Raw genomic sequence first — 25126 nt, forward strand, 5'->3', positions numbered from 1 at the left:
TTATTTAACAAATACATTTGAAACTGTAAAATCTGGAATGATAATTTAAAAAAGTATCAGCGAGGTTCAAGATTTTTTAACAATACATAGATGACACGCTGGCTGGTGCCCTATGTGTCTCTTCATACTGAGGTTAAAGCATATATTGAACAACCCAGGTGCTGCCGTCTACTTCAAGATCAGGGAGAGGAAAAATTAACATTTGTGATGTAAGGGAGACTTACTTCAAGGAACAAGTTTTGGGGTATGTAGCTGGAATTAGTGGAAATTAAATTGAATCAGTTGTCATATTCAGTGAAACAAAGGTAGGAAGGCTGATTAATAAAGGGGCCTGCTCCTACATATCGAGAAAGAAAACATCATTTTGGGAGCTCATGATTCAAGTCAGGTGGATTTCATATCCTTCAGCTATGCTGTGTGTTGTAATAGAGAGCAGTAGTTCCTGGTCTTCTCCCTTATTTCATCTCCCTGCGATATAATGCCCAGGCACTTTTAAACATGTTCCTATAGAAACCTTCAGCTTTATGTCCCAACCCCAGGCCTGTTATAACCAGTAAAAAAAAAAGTTAAAATAATTATAGACTGGTATTCTTTAGAAATATAATGTCTTAACTACAAATTTATGCTTAACCTTAAAATGTTACCTAACTTGACATATAAGCGAAAGATACAGATTCTGAGAACTGGAAATATATACATTTTAGTTGATGTTTAAATACCAATCAGTTTGCTGTCAGTTTGACTTCGTTATATCCAAAAAATACTGTAGAATATCCTCTATACTAAAGTTCATGGTTATGCCAGAGCCAGGGTAGCATCGAGCAATCATTTCTTCAAACTGCTTGTACTGATGAACAAATTCTCCTTGCATTGTGCACCATACCACCTGCAAAATAAATTATGTTTAATTATACTGATTCCTTTGGAAATACTGTTATAAATAAATTAAAAGATGGTTTCAATGACAGTGCACAAAGGTGTTTTTATTGTCAGAATTCAAAAGTATCATTGATTCTATATGATGAAAAAGAAAGTAAAAAGGATAAGGAATAAGCACCTAAATTATGTGTTCAATGTAGTGCATCTTAAATTGATAAAACCAACATCAATTAAAATACAATAAGTCAAAGCCTACAAAAAAAACACGTTAATTGGCAATGCAGTTTCTGTGAATTGTGCCTGAACAATTCTCCAAACATTTAAAATCCGATGCAATTTGCATCCAGTTCCTAAAGCTGAAATCTTACCCCAATGTTCATAAATTTAAATGTTCTTGGATAAAACAGGTTTTCTAACCAACTTGAAAGCAGAATAAAATGTATCAGTTGAAATAAGTTTAAAAAATAAAATCAGTATTTAAAAAAATGTGCAAATGTTTAAATATCCTTGTGCACTCCCTTTGTGACATTTTTGCATCACTCTGTTTCATGGAGCATTTTTCTTCCATCCGTCTTAAAATTTGCAATGCAGTAAATTAAAAAAATATTGAACTTTAAATGTAGTTTATGTCCTTGCACTTGATTTGGAATGGTTTGAGTTTGAAATAGAAAACTAAAGAGCATAATGTTGACAATAGAACAAAAATTCTATGACCCAGAGGACAGGAATAAATATCATGTGAGAAATTATTTTTTTAATGCTATTATACATTTTAGTTTTAATAGTTCTAGAAATTCTGTTTAAAAGCTCAACAATTATCCAACATTGCATTATTTAGCTGTTGCTGCAATTCAATTTTGATTTATCCTCATTACCTGTAACAAGTTTCCTTCTTCACTCAGATGCTTTAGAACTTTTTTGTAGAGGGTTTCCAGTGCCTTCTTCACCTCTTTACCTTGATATTTTTCAATCACCTTCCTTAATTCTTGTTTGCTAAATACCAGTTGATAGCTTATTTCATCCTCTTTCACTCCCTGTGCAATCCGAGTCTTGACACCATCAAAGAAGATCTGTAGATTAAAAATACATATCCAAAATATGATCAATACCAGAAATTCAAAACTATCAAAATACTCAACATTGAAGTATATTGGAGAATTTAACAAATATTACGAGAAGATTTTATCTGTTCATATTATGCTAATCTAATGTAAATGTTTAGATGCGACAGAGTTGTGGGCCTGCTCCAAATAATTAAAATATTTCAGAATATAGGGGCTAAAGAGTATGAAGCACAACCCATTTCATATTCAACACTTGAAGATTATTGAATTTCCTTTTGAAACAGCCATTCAGTTTTGTCACATGGTGCAACCAAACAGAACCAAAATCTGATAGGCACACGGATGCAAATTAAATATTTTAGAACAAAGATATTAATAGATTTTGCCAGAAAAGGGTGTCATGGTAAATGAGTAAACAGTGTACAAATGTAATTGAGTTCAAAGAAAACATTAGCTGACTGACTACACTAGCTCTTTGGATTTAATGACATATTTCATTAATTTGTCCCATATCTCTCTATATCACCGTCTATATCTCACATTCCTCTTTCCCAACTCTCAGTCTTAAGAGTCTTAACCTGAAATGTCATCTCTTCCTTTTCTCCAGAGATGCTCTCTAACCTGTAGTTACTCCAGCTTATTGTGTCTATCTTTGTTTTAAACCAGCATCAGCAGTTCCTTCCTACACATAATGACTTACCGTGTTCTATGATTTTAACAGTCTAAAGAACTTGCCCTTTGTTTATTTCGATAACAGTGCCTGCATATTTTAATGCAGATTGCAATGCTTCCAAGAATGAAAATCATCTTGACAACACAAGTTTTATAGAAATACTACTCCCAGTGCATGTTTGGTGTACCTTTCGCTGCATTGCACGTCTTAAAATTATGATGGCATATCCACCTGATCATAACATGGTGTTTTTCACGATGTTGCCTCATTAGCAGAGCTGCATGATATAGATTATTGCAATAAGTCAATGGAGACATTTTAGGATTTAAATCTCCCTTGTTTTATGGTATGGAGCCATGAGGAAGGGTGACAAAGGAAACAACTGCTGCTTTGGCAGGCTACTTGGTATCTGAGAAAAACTGAGGACTGCAGAAGAATAAGGGCATACATCATTTTGAGACCATATCTTTATTTATCCTCATCTCTGTATTGTCATATCAGAAATCAGCATGAAAGGAGGTATAAAAATATTAATAATAATATGATTAATGAAGTTCACTTCTTAAGTTTCTGGAATGAATTGCACATTATTATGTGCCATCGAAAACTGTAAAGCAAAGTATTTTTTGAAAGGGGAAGCTCAAAGTCTACAGCTGCCAGGCCGTCTGTGGAACATTTGCAGCAGATATCAGACTTGAATTTTGATCTCACTACTTGTCGCTACTAAAATAATTAAAACTAAAACATGTTTTCATTAATAAATAAAGAGATATACAATTGAGTTACGGACATTTAGTTTCTCCAATGGCTGTCCCAGATATTTAGTAACATAGAGGTTAAGGTGTTCTGAGTATTGTTGGTGGGCGTCCTTTTTTCTATCTTCAAGACTGTTGATCTTCATTTCGGAGAGGAAGCAGTAGATTTGGTGAAAATTCTCCATTATAACAACATCTGGAGGAATCTTCAAATTCATTAAGGCAATGTTTTCAACTTGGAATACAAAACAAAATATTAGAATAAGATTACTGGTTTAAATAACATTCTGATTATATCTGAAGGGCTTTTTTATTTTAAAAGACAAGAGATTAGGCTAATATGATAGGTAGACAAAAATGCTGGGGAAATTCAGCGTGTTAGGCAGCATCTATGGAACGAAGGAATAGGTGACGTTTCGGGTCGAGACCCTTCTTCAGACTGATGTGGGGGCGGGAAGAAGAAAGAAAGAGGAGGAGACAGCGGGCTGTGGGAGAGCTGGGAAGAGGAGGGGAAAGAGGGAAAAAGCAAGGACTACCTGAAATTGGAGAAGTCAATGTTCATACTGCTGGGTGTAAACTACCCAAATAAAATACGAGGTGCTGCTCCTCCAATTTGCAGTGGAATTCGGTCGGATTCAGAATGGGAGGGGGAGTTTAAGTGCTGAGCCACCGGGAAATCAGGTTGGTTATTGCAAACTGACCGGAGGTGTTGGGCGAAGAGATCGCCAAGCCTTCTCTTGGTCTCACCGATGTAGAGCAAATGACACCTGGAGCAGCAGATGCAATAGGTCAATAGGTGAGGTTGAAGGAGGTGCAGGTGAACCTTTGCCGCACCTTAGGCCCTTAGGTGGAGTCGGGGGGGGGAGGTAAAGTGACAAGTGTAACATTTCCTGCGGCTGCAAGGGAAAGTATCAGGGGAGGGGGTGGTTTGGGAGGAAGGGACGAATTGACCAGGGAGGGAGCGTTCTCTGCGGAATGCCAAAAGGGGAGGAGATGGGAAGATGTGGCCAGTGGTGGGATCCCGTTGGAGGTTGCGAAAATGTCGGAGGATTATCTGTTGTATGTGACGGCTGGTAGGGTGGAATGTGGAAGGCTAAAATGATAGGGTTGTTTATAAGAAATGGATAAGTAAAGGATTCCACATACCGAAATGTAAGAAGCTTATTCTGATATGTAAAAATTGATTTTTAATGTATGTGTATAAATTAGGTTCTCAATATATCAATATGCATATCAATGACACAATGTGCTGGAATCTCAGCGGGTCAAGCAGCATATCTGAAAGACATGGCTAGGCGATGAACTGGACGAAACAGAACCATTTGGGTTCATGCCACTTGGATAGTTTACAACCCATCGATTTGAACAGTGAATTCACCAATTTTAGGTAACTAACCAACAAAATCCCCCCGTTTTTTATTCTCCCTCTTCCCCTATCTGTGCCACACCTGGCTCCCCACCAGGTGGGGCTCACTTTCCCACCGCATTTTACCCTTCGACTAACATTGCTTCCACTGGCCTCACAATTCACGCTTCTTCTTCCTTTATCTCACAGCTTTTTGTCTCCTTTTCATCTCTGGTTTTTGTCCACTCCTCTGCTCCTGCGCCTATTTTCTATGTTTCTATACCTACCTAGATAGATTTAGCTCACGGGGTTAAAGGAATCAAGAGATTTGGGGGAAAACAGGAATGGGGTACTGATTTTAGATGATCAGCCATGATCATATTGAATGGCAATGCAGGAAAGGGCTGAATGGCCAACTCCTACACCTATTTTTCTATGCAGCCCTCTATTGTCATCCTTTTAAAAGCACCGATCTAATTTGGAAAAAAAGTTATTTCACAAAAGTTATCTCCCTTGATAAACCTTGCACTTTACTTTAATCACAACTAAATTTGAATAACTAATCAATTTTATGAAAGAGGTTCTTTATAATATTGGCTTTTCCACAGAATGTCATACCTGCGATTAAAGATGATAGCATTCACATAATCCATTTATATGTAGGAATGCACTCTTATTTTAGCATCACTGTAATCAACATTGTGTTTTTTTTTCATAATAATCACCTGAAATAGCCTGAGGTGTAGGGTATAACTCCCCCCTCCCCCCCAACATGATAAACACAAATGCATTTTTAGGATTTAGCCAAAATAAATGAGTTGGACACTCTATATATTTAAAGAATTTTATGTCGGTAGGCACCACAACTGGAGTGAAGTTTATCTGTTTCCACTCTTCCTAGGAAATATTTACTTACTGCTGGTGAAGACTGCTGCAATTATTTTATTGTAGGCTTTATCCAGGTCACCTCTTCGCTCAGCATTCTTAAAGATGGTTTCAGCAACAGTTAAGAACTCCTCAAATCCAATAACAAATGGCAGAATACCAATTTTGGTCTTCTTTGGGACCTTAGCTTCTTCTATTTGTTTGCACAAACCAGACTAAATAAAAATAAATAAATTAGGGGAGCTGTGCAAGAGTTAAAAAAGTCTACTTACAGTAAATTCACAAGTAGCTTTCTCAGTTAGTTCCCTTTCCAACTATGCACATTTATCACAAGACCATCTTCTATTACTGCAACGTATGTCTGTTTTTTATGTCAATCAGTTTTCCAGTTTATCCAAATCTAAGAAGCAAAGCAAACAATACCTGCTCCATGTCTTCTCCTAATTTATCCCTGCAATGTTGTCCCCGTCCATGTACCTATCCAATGTTCATTCAAATGACATTTCAACTTTCCTCGACTTCTACCGCTGCTAGTGGGTGTCAGATTTTGCTGACTGGTTGCATCGTGTCTTGGTTCGGCAACTTGAGCGTCCAGGAACGGAAAAGAATGCAGAAAGTTGTGACCATTGTCCAGTCCATCCTCGGCTTTGACCTCCCCACCATCGAAGGCATCTATCGCAGTCGCTGCCTTAAAAAGGCCGTCAACATCATCAAGGACACATACCATCCTGGCCACGCACTAATCTCTCCGCTACCATCAGGTAGAAGATACAGGAGCCTGAAATCTGGTACATCCAGGTTCAGGAACCGCTTCTTCCACACAGCCATCAGGCTATTAAATTTGCCATCAAACAAACTCTAAACTATAACAGCCTATTGCACTTTATCTGTTTATTTATGTGTATATGTATATGGTCTATGCTATATAGACACACTGAACCGTTCTGTATTTATACTTACAATACTTTGTTGTGCTGCAGCAAGCAAGAATTTCATTGTCCCATCTGGGACACATGACAATAACTCTCTTGACTTGACCTCCTAGTATTCCTGCAATGTTGTCCCCATCCATGTATCTATCTAATGTTCATTCAAATTACAATACAACTTCCCTCGACTTCTACCGCTGGTAGTGGGTGTCAGATTTTGCTCATTCACTAAGTATTTATGCCATCTTTGTTTAGTTTGTCATTCAACTTTATTTGATGCCATTTGGTTTTTGATTTATCTGCAGCTGAGAACACCTTCTTTATATCTATTCATGTTGAGCCCTCATGATTTTAAATGTTTTCATCGAATCTCATTATAATCTCTTCCTTCCACAAGGAAAACAATTCCAATTTATCAGGTAATCCACACATCCCTGGAATTAATCCAGCATTTCAAGGTATTCTCCTCTTTCCTTCGTTATGCCCAGAGCATAACACCATATTCTAGTTATAGCCAAGCTGATGACTTAAAGATTGATTATGACTTTTTTGCTTCCTCTGTTCATAATCCCCTCTGCATTTTCCAGTGCTTTGTTATCCCCATACAGCCCCATATTTCCCCGTTTCTGTGCTCACATTAGGAATCATTTTTATTGCCAAATAACATCTTAGAATTGGCCATCATCCTTGTATGTAGAACATAAAACTATAAAGTACATGCTGCCCGAATGAAACTAGGCACATCCTGCCTGAACATCCATGTCATTTCCACATTCGATTTTTTATGGAAATGCAAATACAATAAATTAAACAAGATGTAAAGTACAGAAAAAAGAAAATTAATCAAATACATTTTCTGTTCGAACAGTGTTGAAATAATTTAGCAGCTAATAATTAATTCCTGTTCTCATATGTGTCCTCTTATTTCCACCTCTTCAAACTAAGCTACCCTTATTCAGATCTATCATTTTGACACCTCTTTTGCTATAACTTAAAACCTATTTTTAAACTTTTGCTGTTTCAGATGAAAGGTCATCAATCTGAAATGTTATTCCCGTTTCTCTCTTCTGCAGCAGAAAATTGCTCTCATTTCGTGTTTTAATTTTATGTTTATTGAATCTTCAATATTTTGATCTTGATGTTATGAGTTTGTTAAAATCATACAAGTCCTTCTTATCACAAGTATATTCTTAAAACCCGACCAATATATACGCTGAAGTATGCTGGTTTAACTTAATTAGGCCAAATTTTATTGAAAAAAAAATTTTTTTTAACTATGAATGTTCAAGTATTAAATTAGATGTACTAAAATGGAGTTTTATTGACCACTGGAATAAATAAATACAATATTAAACTTCACAAATACAACAGAAGCCAATGAACAGGAAGTTTAACTTTAATATCAATCATTTAATAGGGAATGGGATATTCTATTGCGATGGTGGTTCTGAATAAATACTTCAGAAGTTAAAGTGCATCATTTTGGCTTGAATCACCCATTGGGACATGGGATTTATCACAACAGGGCACAAATCTTCCTCAGTTTTCAATCAGAAGTGAAGGATTGCTGCAATGTCAGGGACCCTGTCAGCTGTCATCTTTCAGGCAGAATGTTAAAACAAGACCCATTATGATAAATTTGCAAGTGAACATTATTTTAAAGAGCTGGAAATTTATCTCCTGTGTCTCGGAAAATAGTAAATTTTTATTCAATATCTTAAAACCAGATCACATCTGATCAATAACATTTTGCTATTTTTCAGAGCATGCTTTGTTTGTTATTACAAGAGTACTTCATCAGTTGAAAAAACATTTGATAAGATGCAAGACCATAAACAGCAACATACGAATTCAAGTTTTCTAAACAAAATTTAAACAATGCTATAAAGAAATAGAAAACATCAGCAAGTTACCTTTTTAGTTGACTTGGTTACCATTAACTTCTTTTAATAAGCACCATTAAAAGTCCAGACCAAAATATCAATTACTTACAATGCATTTGTCGAAGTTGCGTTTGACATGCACAAGAATATTTCCAAATGTAGATTTGATGAAAGGAGGAGAGTCAGCATCTTGGGCTGAGAGTGCACATTGGCTCACTATTACCAGTAGATGCAGGGTATTAGATGGGTTGATCTTATCACATAGGTTTACAAAGCCTCTTAGATCTAGTTCAAGAGTACTGAAGATTTCATTCATTATTTTTCGTTTATTACTTATTCCAAGATCTTCCTGTCTAATAGAAAAATGTAGTAAAAAACATGGTACAAATATTTTGCATTTAATTTAAAATATGTATAACATTGGCATGAAAGGTTCGGAAATACAGTATTAATGCAATGGAAAATTAATCAGGTGCGGGTGTACAATTAGTCATTCAAGAGTGATATTGAAATAACACATATTAATGGGGATACAAATTCTTTTTTTTTGAACATGCACTGTATTTGTATTCATGGGATGCATGCACAAGATCTGGATACCTTTGAGTGCTTCACAGGAAATGAAGTTTTTTTTTTTTGAAATTCAATGCAAGGAGATGCAGCAATGTCCAACAAACTGCAACGAAACAAAAGGTCAAATAATCTTTTCTTTGTTGGTGGATCCTGGTGAGGGATAAATGCCGGCCAAGGCATGGGTCCAAGTCTACAGTTCTTTTCACATCATGACAAGGAATCTTTTACAGCAATTTGCAAAAACAAATGGAACTCAGAATACTTTGTCCACTAATAACATAGCAACTCTAAAACCTAGATTTTGTGCTCAAGTTTCTTGCCTTGAACTTAATGTCCTAATCTTTTGGATCAAAAAGACAACATTTACTCATTCTTCCACAGACAATGACGTTTGTGGTACTTGAAACGGATATATTATACTATATATTTCAGCAAGGAATTCAATGCCACCTGAAGCTGTATTGATATGGTACGTAAGTGGAAAAACCTTACTTGAAATTGTTACAATTTTTATGATTTTGTGCTAATTGATTGATAAATCTGAAATATTACATGATATTAGAGATATTAAATGAGAGTTCAACTCAGAAATCAAATTAGACCTTCCATTTATTTTACATTGTAACATCTGCAGTAAAATGTATTTTTATGAAGGTGGCTTTCAGAGCACCAGCAGTAAAACTATTTCCTTACAACAGATATTTGTTAATTTAAAAGTTGCTTATCCATTGGAATTAAAAAATGTATAATTTTATTACTAAAGATTGGTGCAGGTATGTCCTGAAATATTATTTGATCTCAATTCAATTGCCTATCTAATAAATGGACAAATAGGTATAAAAAGGAAAACAGATCATGGCAAATGATAACTGACATAATAATTATGATACATGTTACATACTCAGGAGTACTCTGATGAATCCGTACTTTCTCTATTGAGTCTTGGTTAATCGCAGCCACAAGATCACTTTTACTTCCCACCAACTGGAATAAAAATAACTATATTTAATTTAAAAGCTTTCAAACAATGTTTGCTACCATTTAGAAACACTCTCATATTGAAATAATGATCACAAGCTATCCAGTATTACTTTCCAATTGGTATATGAAGCTACTCAAGAACTTTTAAATATGAATCTAACTTTTAGTTTATTATTCAGCAACGTTAAATTATGTAATTTGGGTTTAAGACCCAGGAACAAAACAGCCTACATCAGTAATGAACCCATCAATGAGCAGCTTTTCAGTTTGGTGGTAAACATTATTTTTGACTTGACTTGATCATGAAGCAGGTAGGTACGAATAACAGATATTTTAAGTAACTTTGAGTTAAAGGTAATTTAAAGTAACATTCAGTGCCAAAAAGGACATTGAACACATACAAAAATGTACGGTTAATATACCCATACAGTATTTTAAACTGAAAACGGGAGATTAACTACCATTGTTAACATTTAAAGCACTCAAAATCACATTTTTCTTGAAAAAAATGTTTTTTAGATTATAAAATGTTTTGTAATAGTATTGAAGCAAGCAAATTTTAAAGGTTTTATTACTTGAAAACTTAAAACATTTACCATTTAAACACCCAAGTTAAAAAGAATTTGAAAATATATAGATTACTACAAAACCTGTGGTGTTTCACTGTATGTGTCTTCCACTAATATAAAAAATCTGGTGACAAACTCTTCCTCTGCAATGCATATGGGTTCCAATTCTGCCAGAACTTGATCTATAATCTTTATACAAATGAAAACATCATAGTAATAAAACAAAGCATAAAAGTCACATCCTCATTATTCTCTTACTATAATTTTCACAGATAATGGACACGGATAATTAACCAAAGATTTCTATAACTTAAATTAAAAAGTAGAAATTGCTAAGAATTTGGAAGTATGTGCGCATAGCGTGTGCGCGAGTGCAAGCTTGAGCGAGACAGAATGTACGTGGCACTAACTCATTTTGGATACCTGAAGTTAAAATGGCATCTAAAAGTATACAGCATTTTATATGTGGCCAAGGGTGGCAGTGTAGTCCAGACAACTTTGGGCATCAATAGACAACAGGTGCAGGAGTAGGCCATTCGGTCCTTCGGGCCCTTCAATACAAGTTTGTTGTGAAAGCTTGAGCTCTTGGGCAAAGAAACAACACAAACATAGCAGCAGAGTTGTCGAACATCACACCAAGCTCAGAGGATTTTAAGATGGGAACAAGGAGGAATGAAGCTGAGCTGTCTGCTAAGAACTGAGCATTTTGGGAAGGTCAGAACACAAAGTGAGAACATAGCAAGAGGTGAGATTGAAAAGAAGATGAATAGAGAGCAAAGTGATGGGCAAGGAATATCCATCGAAGTGTATAATCCTTGAGAGCTGAAAGGTGAAGAAAGATTATTTAGTTATATAAAGGATGGGACAAAGAATGAAATAAAACAATGGACCATGAAGGCTCTGAGAAAGAATGAGTCTGTGTATGAGAGAAAGGTTCAGAGCAAACTCCTGCTGGCAATTGATGCTGAGTCTGGACTTCAAGATCCAGCAAGAACAATGATTTGATAACCACTGAATGTCTTGAAGATGTGCAACTGTGAGTGGATCATGAAGGATGAAATGTATGTAATAAATCTGAGTCGTATGAATCATTGATGAAAGATACATAGCTGTGAAAGCATGTTTTGATGGTTATCTGATCCAGGAAAAAAAGCGATAAAGGTGAACAAGGTAAAGAAGTAAACAACAATTCCGCCCGAGGAGACAGTGGACAGTACAGATAGGAATCTATGAGTATGATTGAATAACTATTACAAAGATACATTTGCAGGATAACCAGGAATGAGTACTCAATGTAAAAATACACAACATTTTAAAAGAACGTGCCAAAAGTGCAAAGAGGGGGATTGTGTTATTCATTAAGAAAGGTTCTAGAATGTTGTTGAATCATGTTGTTGAGCATTGGATAGTAATGTAGAATTGGTTTGGGTTGGAATCAGGAATAGTAGAAGATAGAAGATACAGGCAGGGGTAGTCCACAGGATTCCATAATGTACTGTCTTCTTATGATGGAGCACAAATGGGAAAATATTTAGGGAACGTTTGAAGGAAGCTACAGTGACAAGGGAATTTTTAATCTACATGTCGATAGGATACATTATAGAAACATTTTTGGATTGTGTTAACGATTGCTCCTCAGAACAGTATGTTGTGATTTGATCATGTGTTCTTGTATTGCAGAAGATTAAAACCCCAAATAAACAAAGAAAATGCTGAAAATATTGAGCATATACTTTTGACAACGATATTGAGCTGTCTTTCATCAATGGCAAATTAACTGGTACAAATACCATCTTGAAGGCAACAAGAAATATATTGGTACAATTAAAAAATTACTTTTTATTGAAATTGAGTCATACCTCAGTACAAAATGAGGAAGTGCTCCATTCTCTGCCCTGATCGTCTTTGGCCTTGATAATTGCACACAAGCCAGAAAATAATGCAAACATCTAAAGTCAGCTTATTGTACATTAATACTGTGAACAGATGCACATGTAACTTTTTATTTAATAAAGATAATCTGATGTAATGTCACAGGAATATATTGTTTTGTTTAATAAAAGAACAGAGTATGCTAGAAAATACATTTGTTGAAGGCCAAGTAAAAGTCAAATACATCTTGTTTAAATATTTTGTGGATACTATGTATGGAGTAAGACAAAATGCATGAAATAAAAATGTTATTTCTAGCATATTAGTTTACAGTAAATTGCCAACCCTGATCAACTGATCAGGACAACCTGCATAATAATGAAGGGAAATGTAATTTACCCATAAAATTGTGCAGTTCATAGTAGATTTAATCTTTTAAAACCAAAACAAGTTAAAAATAGTTTCCAACAGAATGCTTTTGCTTACAGTTGAATACAACTTCTTGAAATCAATAAACCCTGAGATTGGGATGATCACTGGAAAAAAAGAGAACTAGCAAAATTGAGTGGTGTACGAGATTTTTAGAAGACCTTCAATAAGGAACACACAGATTATTATCACAGTATTATCATAACTTGACATAACATGAAGACATGTTAAAGAACAGAAAACACACAGCAGGTCAGGTAATGCCACAGAGTGACAAAGTGATCAGCTTGTTCCTCAGATAAACTTTTAATTAAAGAGTCTGTGAAACTGGAGTGTGTTGAAAAAAACCCAAGAGCATCTGATTTTGAGGGAAAAAGTGACCAAATATCAAATGTCAAGTAGATAAGTTAAAACACATTGCCCAAACCCAAATTAGTACATAAACAACATAAACACTGCAATATATGGCTGAATTTTTAGGCAATTACTTTTAAATGGTTCCAGGTTAAAATTTGTCATCATATAGATAGCTTTTAAACATTAATGAGAATAAACAGATATGCATAATTAATGCATTTATCAGAAAAAATTAAAGTTCAAAACACATTGAACCAACTCTTGTAACAATATTATTAAATTGAAATATCCATAATGTCATAGAAAGCTGCTGTACCCTGTCCAGGATTCCACGATCTGTTATGTCAACTTCTGGCTCTAAATGCTCATATAAAGTATTTCTGAAGAATGTTTTTTGCAGATTGGATGTGGAAGCAGTCAACTTTTCAATACTTTCCTGGATCTCTAAAAATTACAGTACAACAAAGAGACCATATCTTGTACATTAAACATTTTGATAGGCATAATTGTTCTTCATTGTATTAGCACACAATTTAGAAAACAGATTTTCTCCACAGAAAATGAACTACTGCTAAACTATGCAAATAGTTCTACACATAAAATAACAATTATGTTTTCTGGCTTCATCTCAAATAAAACCTATTTGTTCTATTGTGAATTTACTTGTGGAAAACAACCAAAGATGATTCAAGGGAGTACAGGTACCCCACCAATTTTCCGGCAACTGGTGCCCTGATACCTTCCTTAATAGAAACATAGAAATTAGGTGCAGGAGTAGGCCATTCGGCCCTTCGAGCCTGCACCGCCATTCAATATGATCATGGCTGATCATCCAACTCAGTAACCCGTACCTGCCTTCTCTCCATACCCTCTGATCCCCTTAGCCACAAGGGCCACATCTAACTCCCTCTTAAATATAGCCAATGAACTGGCCTTGACTACCCTCTGTGGCAGAGAGTTCCAGAGATTCACCACTCTGTGTGTGAAAAAACAGACAAAATCCAGACAAAAGTACGAGAGTGCACTCAAAATCCCCAATGGGAGACCCCCCGAATCTGAGCCTCAGTGGGGACTTCCGATGGCAACTTGTTAACCAGCACCTGGGTTACCCACGCAAGAATTGGAAGTTTCACTGTAAATTTAATTTACACGGAATATTTGTGATATTTATGTTTTTAGCTGACCATAGGGCTTTAGCGACACGGGGGTGGGGGTGGCGCATAATTAGTGGGTCAGAGGTGTATGGTTGTATAATTATTGTGACCTCTGTAGATGTGGGAAAACTGATAATCCGGCAAGAATGGTGGTGGGGATGTTATAACCTGGGCATGCATGGCTGCTGAAGGTACTAGCTAACTTATCTTCATTTATGATACAACTGCTATGGTAGTAGCATAATGAATTCTGAAGTGTATAGATACATCCTATCTGCTTAAGTTCAAACAAATGCCTCAAAACTCATTGGCTGGCGATTCATTCTACAGCAAGACAATGATCCCAAAACATACTGCTAACGCAACAAAAGTTTTTCAAAGATACAAAATAAACTCAGTTTTTCAAAATTTGGTCCAATTTATTTCATTTCAATTTAACTGTCTTTTGTTTTAGAAAAGGAGTATGACTGTTCTATCAATGAGCTGTCATTTAAATGTGTTTACATTTATCTTGTGAATGGTTGTGTTTACAGCAAAGCATCTAATTAATTTTATTGTTTAAGATCAATGATTTTAAAAAGGGCAGGTGAAATTACATGATTATCTTTACTGTATTTCATGCAGGCCAGCCATCATAATATCCATTAGTATATTTTGTGAGCTTCTTCATGTGTAAACAAGATAGTTGCTTTCAGTAATGCTTTATGAAACTCTAAGCATACTTACTGAATTTCATGCCATCCTTTATTCCAGTCAGTTTAAACTTCAGTAAATCAAAAAAATCTTTGACCTGTTTGTCATAGAGTTTTTTAATATTTTCAGCATATACCTGATGTAAAATCAACAGAGAATTAAAGTGAAGTTAAAAAAAACGTACTGTAGTTATCAATAGCAAATTAATCATATCATTTCATATATTTTATATGTCTTATGGATCTGCCTTGATATCAAGGATGAACTAAATTCCAAATGTAGCTTCAAGATCAGTCTGTCGGATGCTTTCTCGTTAAGTGCTAGCCTCCCTCATGAACTGTTTTAAAGTGTGTGTTGTTGAAGCACCTTTTTTTAGCTTTCCTAATTTACAATTATGTCCTGGTCATCCACTGATTCAACTCATTATACACCTCTATAACATCACTTTTTTGTGTGTACTGCAGCACATTGCAACTTCCTTCAGTTTTAAAAGACACTAGACCAACTGGGCCCGTTGGGTCCCTGTCACACGGGAGGCCTGGTACCCCAACGCAATATTCCATCACTAAGCCATAGGCCCATGGGAAGCATGGTCCGTCAACTGAACCCGTTCCCCAACGTAAGATTGCACCACTCCCCTGCCTCCCCCAGCACTGGACTTAAAAAAAAAATATTCCAATTGTACTTCCCCTGCCTGCCACAGTAATTACAATACCAATTCACCCTTCCCCTCCTGTTCAAGAATTTGCTGCCAGGAGCTAGAGTAAGTGTTGTATGATGGCAACATTGCTGCAAATGTCAGGTGGAGGACTGCGAGATCCCATTGTGGCGTTATAGCTCCTGTTCAGGTGGAAACTTGGTGGAAGTACAGCGTATTCCTGGATTGTAATTTTGTATGGAAGTTTGTTGCAAGCTGGGCCAGCAAGGATTTAGCAGTAAAAATCTTTTGAAAGTTAAATTTTTTAATTTAAAAATCATGAATAACGTGAAATATAACATCAAATCGGAAGGAAAGTTGCCAGAGCGACCACGGGACAAAGGTGCTTGAAACCTTTTAGCGCTATCATGTACCGTTTTGGTGTAGTTCCAGGATCACATGGGACAACAAACACAAACATAGATAGAAACAAGACAAGAGTTTTAGTAATATATAGATATTAAGTAGTTTATTAAATGATAGCATTTTCAAACAAAGAGTAATGTCACATGAATAATTTTAAGTAACCATGCATCAACATCACTACACAATTTCTTAGCTTTCAGATTACAGAGCACATTTTGACAGGCAAATAAACATACCTTAGACAAACCATTAAAAATAACCAGGTTGCTGCTTTTTAGCCAAGCCATTAAAGGGTTATACGGCAACAATTCATCATGATAAAATTTATGTCTGGGAAAGATCAGCTCTCCAGTCTGTTGCATCAGGCTAACACCTGGGTCATTTCCCTTAAAAGCAAGAAGAAAAAATATCTTCAGAATATTTAACAAAAGAAACAAAGTCACTCAATTCTCCCGCTCAGGATGCACAAATACTTAAAATGTTCTAGGCAACATAAATGAAAATGTCAATATATATATATACACAATTCACTCAATTAATTTGGTTTGTTAGTAAGCCTGCAGGTCAAAGGCTCGTGCCTCATTTCCATTTGTGCACCAATTTAGTTTACTTTGCTCACAAGATCTGAGTAGGGAAAAATACCTCCAAAGAAAATCCATGATCCCAGATCATGAGTGACGTTCAATCAGTTTGGCTTTAACTTTCTGCAGGCATTTGCTGTTAGTTCACTAAGGCTCAGCTACTAAGAATGGTTATTTGATACGTACAAATTTGATATTTGTACACAGATGTACATGCTGGGATATATTACAATAGTTTTTAGCACTTTCCAATAGGATCAAGTTAAATGTGATGGCTCATACTGGGGAATAGAAGTCCTCTCGGAAAAAATAAAATTGGTAGAATATTTGATTAAAAAGTAAATGTTAGCTTATGTCAAAGAGTTTTGTTTAAGAAGGAACTGCAGATGCTGGAAAATCCAAGGTAGTCAAAAATGATGGAGAAACTCAGCGGGTGCGGCAGCATCTATGGAGTGAAGGAAATAGGTGACATTTCGGGTCGAGACCCTTCAATGTCATGTCATGTACTTAGCTTATGTCGTATAAACAGTTTAGCACCAAGGGGCAACTGATCACTAATGATAGCCTACAGCCTTTACATCATCTGCAAGGCACATATAAAGAATTGAAGAAACACTCTTCATTGTCTGGATGAGAGCAGCTTCAGCAACACTTGGCACCATCCAAACAAAGTTGGTCAGCTTGATTATTAACACTATATATTCATACCTTCTACCAGTGATCCACCATTATTGCAATGCACACCACCTTCAAAGACTTGGAACTTTATACAACTTTATTTATCCCAGGAGGGAAAATAATTTACCAACAGTCATAAAAAACACAATATACATGAAACATGAAAATAAAGTGACGAGTGGTAAGGCTTTGGGGAAGTACAAAGATTGAGGAGGTGGGGGACAGTCAGTCTACCCCATGACAGAAGAGGGATGAGTTGTAACGTTTGATAGCCACAGGGAAGAAGGATCTCCTGTGGCATTCTGTCCTGTATCTTGGTGGAACCAGTCTGTTGCTGAAGGTACTCCTCAGGTTGACCAGTGTGTCATGGAGGGGGTGAGCTGCAATGTCCAGGATGCTCCGCAGTTTGAGGAACATCCTCCCTTCCAAGACAACCTCCCAGTAATCAAAGTCTGCCACCAGGACGGAGCCAGCCTTCCTAATGAGTTTATTGATTCTATTGGCGTTTGCAGACTTCGCTCTGCTGCCCCAGCACGGCAGCGAAGAAGATGACACTAGCTACCACTGATTGGTAGAACATCTGCAGCAGCTCATTGCAGACGTTGAAGGAGCGGAGCCTTTTCAAAAAGTACTGGCGGTTCTGTCCCTTCTTGTACATTTGCCTACGCATTCCTGAACCAGTCCAGTTTACTGTCCAGTAACTCCCAGGTATTTGTACTCCCTGGTAAACTGCACATCCACACCATTGTTGGAGACAGGGGACATGGGTGTTCCTCTCCTCCTAAAGTCCACCATCCACTCCTTAGTCTTGTCAGTGTTTAGCTGCAGGTGATTTAGCTACACCACTCAACAAAGTCATTGACTACACCTCTGTACTCAGCCTCCCTCCCCTCACTGATGCAGCCCACAATTGCAGAGTCATCTGAAAAATTCTGCAGGTGGCAGGAGGCAGAGTTATATCTGAAGTCCGTGGTGTAGATGGTAAAGAAAGGGAGAGAGGATTGTCCCCTGTGGGGCCTGCGTTGCTCACCACCATGTCCGAGACACAGTTCTGTAGCCTGACATATTGTGGTCATCCAGTCAGGTAGTTGGTGATCCTGGACACCAATGGAGCATCCACCTGCATCTTCGTTAGTTTGCTCCCTAGCGGTGCAGGCCGGATCATGTTAAAAGCACTGGAGAAGTCAAAAAACATGACTCTCACAATGTTTCCCGGCATATCCAGGCGAGCATAGGAACGATGGAGCAGGTGTATGATGGTGTCCTCAACCCCCATCTTTGTCCAGGTAGGGTTTAATGCATTTCATTATTTCTGGTCCTTTCTCATGTTCTGTGCTCTTTCTATTAAACAAAATTAAATTGTATCTTTAATTGTCATATTTTCAATGTTTTATGTCTTAGTGCATTCAATTGGACAGTTAATAAACATAAGATCATGGCTTAAAAGACTGTAAAACTAATTCAGGAACCAGGTTTGTTGCTAATGAGTGAAAAAAACCCAGCACTGTAAAAGCCTTGAAGTTGGGTCTACTTAACAGGGTTATGCCAGGGGACTACTCTGGGTAACAGTGGGTTTAGTGCACAGGTAACTGAACAGTGTAAGCAGCAAGTACCTCAGCAGACATTCTGGGTTAATAACCAGGCCAAACTGATATTGTTCAGCTAATTTTAACTGTTTCAAAAAAGTTGAAAATACCATGTGAATAACTGTATTTTTAAGGTCAGCTGAATGCTTAATGGAAAATGATAAATCAGTCAACAGTTCAATTGCACAGCATTGCCTAGTCAAGTGCTATTTACTTAGCAAGAAAAAACACCAACGTGATTGTCATTAATATTAAATTATTCTCAATCCTTACCTACTTCTACATATTCAGTTCAAGAAATGCTAGATGAAGATTTAAGATTGATACAACCAAATAATGCATGACTTTCAATGTATTTAGCTTTAGTTTATCAAAAGCTAAATGATAAACTAAACAAAAGTACAATACCACATGTTAAAATTTGCTCTACGCATCACAGCAAGTTTTTCACATTTTTTTCTGACAGATTTATTCGAAGAATCATCTTACTATATTAACTATTTTTCTTACCTGTAGTACAAATATATTGCTAATATGCCGTATGAATCGACTTTCAAATTGTTGGCGCAAATTTTCAAATGTTATTAACTGTTCTACAACACTTTGCAGTTTCCGATGGCCTAATAAAACCAAAGTGTGAAATTCATGTTGTCATTAACAACTAAATTTACAGATAATGGGACAGACAATGCAATCTTACCTGTAGTACAAATTTACAGGAAGTCTAGGGGTGGCACGCACACCCCCATCCACATTAACGGTCCGGAGGCGGAACGTGTTTCCAGCTTCAGGTTCCTGGGGGTCAACATCTCCGATGACCTCTCTTGGACCGACAATACCTCAACTCTGGTCAAGAAGGCTCACCAGCGTCTCTTCTTCCTGAGGAGACTGAAGAAGGTCCATCTGTCTCCCCAGATTCTGGTGAACTTCTACCGCTGCACCATCAAGAGCATCCTTACCAACTGTATCACAGTATGGTATGGCAACTGCTCTGTCTATTCGAGGGGATATAATTTTCCCAATGGAACTCCAAAGACCATGGGAGACAAGTGAGGATTTGCAGTAAAATTGGTTCGGGTGATATCACCTCCTATTATCAGTCAAAATGAAATGCCATTTATATCAACATTTTAATATGTTTCTCACTAGAGATGATGCTTGAGCTGGTTAATATTTCCTTCATTTATTTTGCTCTTGTAATTAAAGCTTATTGATATAATTTCTTTAAAATTATATAACTATATTTTTTTGCAGCAATGGAGGCTCAAGAGACTGCAGATGCTAGAATATGGAGCAAAAACACCCGAACTGCTGGAGAAACTCAGCAGGGTGAACAACATCTGCGGGGAAAGAGGAATTGTCATTGTTTCCGGTTGGACCCTGCATTAGTCATGATTTTCTGCAGTCGTTTTTTTGTTTATGCAATGATGTTTAGTGCAGTAATTGAAAGGCCATTTAAATTTCCTGGGCATCACTACTTAACAGAACCATCAAGAAATTCTAAAAGGCACTGACAAATTCTTCAAAGCTCTTTTGGTGTATCATCTATTTCCGCCAAAGCAATAATGCTGATCACTTTAATATCTTTAATAATTAAGTGTAGATATTCTGGGCATTTTCACCTCACCTTAGCACCTATACAAATGTAGCATATCTGCTGTCAGCCTAGTCGAGAAGTTTTAACATCAGACGAATGAGGGGTTGAGGTCTAGACTTTCCTAGCCTGTATTCATTTATTTTACAAAGTGAGGTTGCAGCAAGTTAAGTGTGAAAAGATTATATATCTATCTGTAACCTCCAGCTTTCTCAATTTGGAGGTGTGTACTTTGTCTAATTTGTGCTGAGTAAGCACATCCATCTCTATTTTTGTTATTTTTAAATATATACTCAAAAGTAAAACCAAACACACTCACATCAGGTGTCAGGTACAGCTTCATTATCTCCAGATACTTAACTGTATGAAGGGTGATTTTTCACAACTGCAGGAAATTCCAAAGAATTTCATTTTTTATTTAGTCTAAACCTTAAAGACAATTAGTTGAATCAGATTTGAGTTATTTCAAGTAGATGCAGACCATCTCTCCTCCTCCCAAAGTTAATGTTCTTGAAATTTATACAAAATTGAATGATTTGTGTTTATAGGACTTAGACTTTCATTAACTAAGAGATACAAGGAGCATAAAATAAAGCAGAAAAGTTAAAATTGAACATACCTGTTGATAACTTCACATTCATACAATTATTCAATGCTTCAACGGCTGTTATACAAGCTTCTAAGCTCTCAGGTATGGACAGATCACCAGTGCGTAAAGCTACTTGATGTTCTTCAGCCAGGTCCAACTTGTCCTATTACAACATCAAATATTATTATAAAAACAAGTATATTAAATATGGTAATGTTAAATCAATTAAACCCTATGAGATAAAATATGTCCAGCTTAAACAATGCAACAAAGTATTCATAAATCTAAGCCAAATATTGCCTTACAACAAGAGGGGTGAGAAGGAATTGTGGTATTTGAAGATGCAACAAAGAAAAGGAAAACCATTTCTTGCTAGCAATCCTACAAAGAAAACAGATTTATACTCTTCCTTTTCTTTTCAAACTGCTTACTCTATGCATCTCAATTGCATTCCCAATTTAAAATTGATTACTTTTGATACAGCTTTCTTAATTCCTTAAATTATATAAACTTTTACTATCTATCTTCATAGCACTGTTAAATGCATAAATGTTGTTGCCAGCGTGTCAATTAATTGCTTCAAGTTTACGTGAAAAAATATGATCTATAGGGCTTTACTTTGAAAGAAATGGAAAACAGATCAAATGTGTCTCTAATACACATGTTTATTCAGGAAACAATCAAAAATACAGAACAAGGAATGAAGTAAAATCATAAATTACAGATGAATACCAAGTGACCCAGTAGATTTAAGTACAGTACAATAATTATGATTTGATTTGAAAAATAAGTTTTCTCGTTGGCTAAACTGAGGTGATGCAAATGGAGACTGATTATCCAAATGGTTTGGAGTATATGCAGGTTTATGAATGAAATTCACAACAGAATATTGGTCAGCAGTCTCCATTGGAAAAAAGGAAAACATTAGTTTAATTTATAAAATAAAAGCAGTCAAATTGTAGAAGAGAAATAGAGAAGACATCAAACCAGTGCTATATGTACACTACTTTTATATAAAACCATAAGACATTGGAGCAGAATTAGGCCTTTCTGCCCATTGAGTCTGCTCCACCATTTGATCATGGCTGATCTATTTTTCCTTCTCAACCTCATTCTCCTGCCTTCTCCCTGTAACCTTTCAGGCAATTTCTTTATTGGAAATGGGCTGGAATAACTCCAGGACAGGCAGCATCAAAGGTAAACACAAAATGCTTGAGTAACTCAGCGGGACAGGCAGCATCTCTGGAGAGAAGGAATGGGTGACTTTTTGGTTTGAGGCCCTTCTTCAGAGGTCAGGCAACAACTCTGGAGAACATGGATATGTGACGTTTTGGGTCGAGACAGTGCATGAGTTGTCAGTCTATTAGCAATAAGGCCCAATTTAAATTGTGCAAAATTTGCATGTTTTCTTTCAAATTATTTAACCTCCCTGAGAAAGTATTTGAGGCTTCACTCATACAGAATTTTGCCAATGCTTCCTATAAATTGTTACTTTAAAAGGTGATCTTTAAAATACCACACGATGTAGCTCATTGTCCACCTGTAAATCAACATAGCTAGCTTACCACAAGAAAAATGACTTCCTCTAAAAGTTTTTGCTGATTACAATCAATGACTTGTAATTGATAATTGCTCTGGTGTATATGATCCATCTGTTCTTTAACACTCTGCAGCAGTTCTTCGTAGGTCTGAAGTGTCTGCTCAATGTTTCTCACATCAACAAGACTCATGTCAATTAACTCCATTAGTTCAGTAACTTGCTTCTCAGATACAATGATTGATCGTATGTTTGCCTGAAGGATAGACAACAGCTTAAATAATTCTTAATATTCACTGTCAGCAGAAAAGTCACTTACCTGCTTGCATATACAGGTGCACAACCTTTTGTCCGAAGATCCAAATAACGAAAACCTCCGAATAGCGACATTTTTTCGGTCCTTGAAGAAAGGTCCTTGAAAACGTTCACCGAGGGTGGCCCGCAGAGGTGACAGCGGAACCTCCGGTCGGTCCTCGAAGAAAGGGGAACTAAATCCCCATTCATAAAAGAGAAGGTGAGGGTATATTGCGCGGGAGGGTTAATAATTGACAATATGCTGCTACCTGCCAGCTGCGTTAAAAAGTTCCTACGGTAGACTCACGATACACAGTGTATCGTGAGTCTTGCGTGGGAACCTTTTAACTCAGCGTGCAGGCAGCAGTAGATTGTCGCTCCCTTCAGTTTCACCCCACCTACACCCCTCTGCTTCCCGGCCATGTGTGTGACCCCTTCCCTCCCCTCTCCAGCTCCCCGCTCATTGCACCGGCGCGGGGGCTTTGTACTGTCTTCACGTCGCGATGCTAGCAGCACAGTGCCAGTCACCAGAGACGTCAGGACCAACGGAACACCGACCCCCAGGCCCACTGCAAGCACGGAGATCCCAGATCAGCAACTCCAGCCCAGCCCCGTTCCAACTCCAGAGGAACACGCTCCCCGTATGGGCAGAAGCTGATGGTGTGCAAGGGGTACGTCTTGTTCTTGGGGTGGCGCAGCTCGGGCTGTGGGCGAACTGCCACGTCGCCGTAGCGGCCCATCGGGGAGCGGATTCCTCTGGAGTTGGAGGGGGAGGGGGGTATTGTGCTGTTTGATCGCCCCCTACTATCTCAGGGACAGGGAGACAGGACGTTCACCGAGGGCGGCCCGCAGAGATGACAGCGGAACCTCCGGTCGGCCCTCGAAGAAAGGGGAACTAAATCCCCATCCATGAAAGAGAAGGTGAGAGTATATTGCGCGGGAGGGTTAATAATTGACGATATGCTGCTACCTGCCCGCTGTTAAAAAGTTCCCACGGTAGACACGATACACAGTGTATCGTGAGTCTTGCGTGGGAACTTTCTAACTCAGCGTGCAGGCAGCAGCAGATTGTCGCTCCCTTCAGTTTCACCCCACCTACACCCCTCTGCTCCCCGGCCATGTGTGTGACCCCTTCCCTCCCCTCTCCAGCTCCCCGCTCATTGCACCGGCGCGGGGACTTTGTACTGTCTTCACATCGGCGATGGCAGCCAGCAGGCTAGTGCAGTCACCGGAGACGTCAGGACCAATTGGACGTCGACCACCAGGCCCACCGCAAGCACGGAGAACCCAGAGACCCACAGCCTGCAGCAGCCCAGCCCAGCTCCAACTACAGAGGAACCTGGGTTGCGGATGAGGGGGCGTCGTAGGGGCCCATCGGGGAGCGGGTTCCTGTTGGTCCTGACGTCTCCGGCCACCTGCTATCCTCTGGGAACTGTACCGCCCTTGCAGAAGAGTGGGGTTGTTTGCAGTTGCAGAGGGAGGGGGCAAGGGCGGTACAGTTCCCAGTCTCAGCTCCAGTCCAGGGGGGTGGCCGGAGACGTCAGGACCAACGGGACAGCGACCCCCAGGCCCACTGCAAGCACGGAGATCCCAGAGACCCACAGCCAGCAGCAACTCCAGCCCAGCCCCAACTCCAGAACACGTAGGGGCAGAAGCTGATGGTGTGCAAGGTGTTCTTGGGGTGGCGCAGCTCGGGCTGTGGGCAAACTGCCACTTGTCGCCGTAGCGGCCCATCGGGGAGCGGATTCCTCTGGAGTTGGAGGGGGAGGGGGGTATTGTGCTGTTTGATCGCCCCCTGCTATCCCAGGGACAGGGAGACACAGCGGCGTTTTAGACTGGTGGGCAATCACTTCCAAAGTTCTGCCGACACAGTCAGTACACCTCTCCTACACTGCATTTCATACAAACATTTATTCTGCATGAAAAAACGACATTGAAGACTCAAACTCGCGACCGAGTAACTGCCGGGATCAAGGCGCAAACTCGCGACCTTGCGGATATGAGCCGAGCACTCTACCACTGAGCCAGCCATTAAAATCTACGCAAAAAAAAATCCATTCCGAAGACCGACAAATTCTGAATTACGAAAAGTGTCTGGTCCCAAGGCTGTCGGATAAAAGGTTGTGCACCTGTACTATAAAGCACAGTTATCTGATCTATACA

At 38.1% G+C, this 25126-nt stretch overlaps 1 protein-coding gene across 1 annotated transcript in view; it reads right to left on the reverse strand.

Moving 5' to 3' along the window:
• LOC129702153 (exocyst complex component 1-like) overlaps nt 1-25126 on the reverse strand; it is a 41882-nt gene that overhangs the window by 17 nt on the left and 16739 nt on the right. Inside the window, exons 5-18 of the mRNA XM_055643766.1 lie at nt 22698-22925; nt 21163-21295; nt 19460-19569; nt 16341-16490; nt 15075-15177; nt 13511-13638; nt 12396-12446; nt 10618-10725; nt 9888-9970; nt 8523-8766; nt 5633-5816; nt 3407-3606; nt 1755-1949; nt 1-886 (exon numbers count right to left, since the gene is read on the reverse strand). The exon at nt 1-886 is cut by the window's left edge and continues 17 nt beyond it. Coding sequence (XP_055499741.1) covers nt 734-886; nt 1755-1949; nt 3407-3606; nt 5633-5816; nt 8523-8766; nt 9888-9970; nt 10618-10725; nt 12396-12446; nt 13511-13638; nt 15075-15177; nt 16341-16490; nt 19460-19569; nt 21163-21295; nt 22698-22925 — 2070 coding nt within the window. The 3' untranslated portion in view covers nt 1-733. The remainder of the gene's footprint in view (nt 887-1754; nt 1950-3406; nt 3607-5632; nt 5817-8522; nt 8767-9887; nt 9971-10617; nt 10726-12395; nt 12447-13510; nt 13639-15074; nt 15178-16340; nt 16491-19459; nt 19570-21162; nt 21296-22697; nt 22926-25126) is intronic.

This window comes from Leucoraja erinacea, chromosome 12 (genome assembly GCF_028641065.1).
Source record: "Leucoraja erinacea ecotype New England chromosome 12, Leri_hhj_1, whole genome shotgun sequence".
Taxonomy (NCBI): Eukaryota; Metazoa; Chordata; class Chondrichthyes; order Rajiformes; family Rajidae; genus Leucoraja; species Leucoraja erinaceus.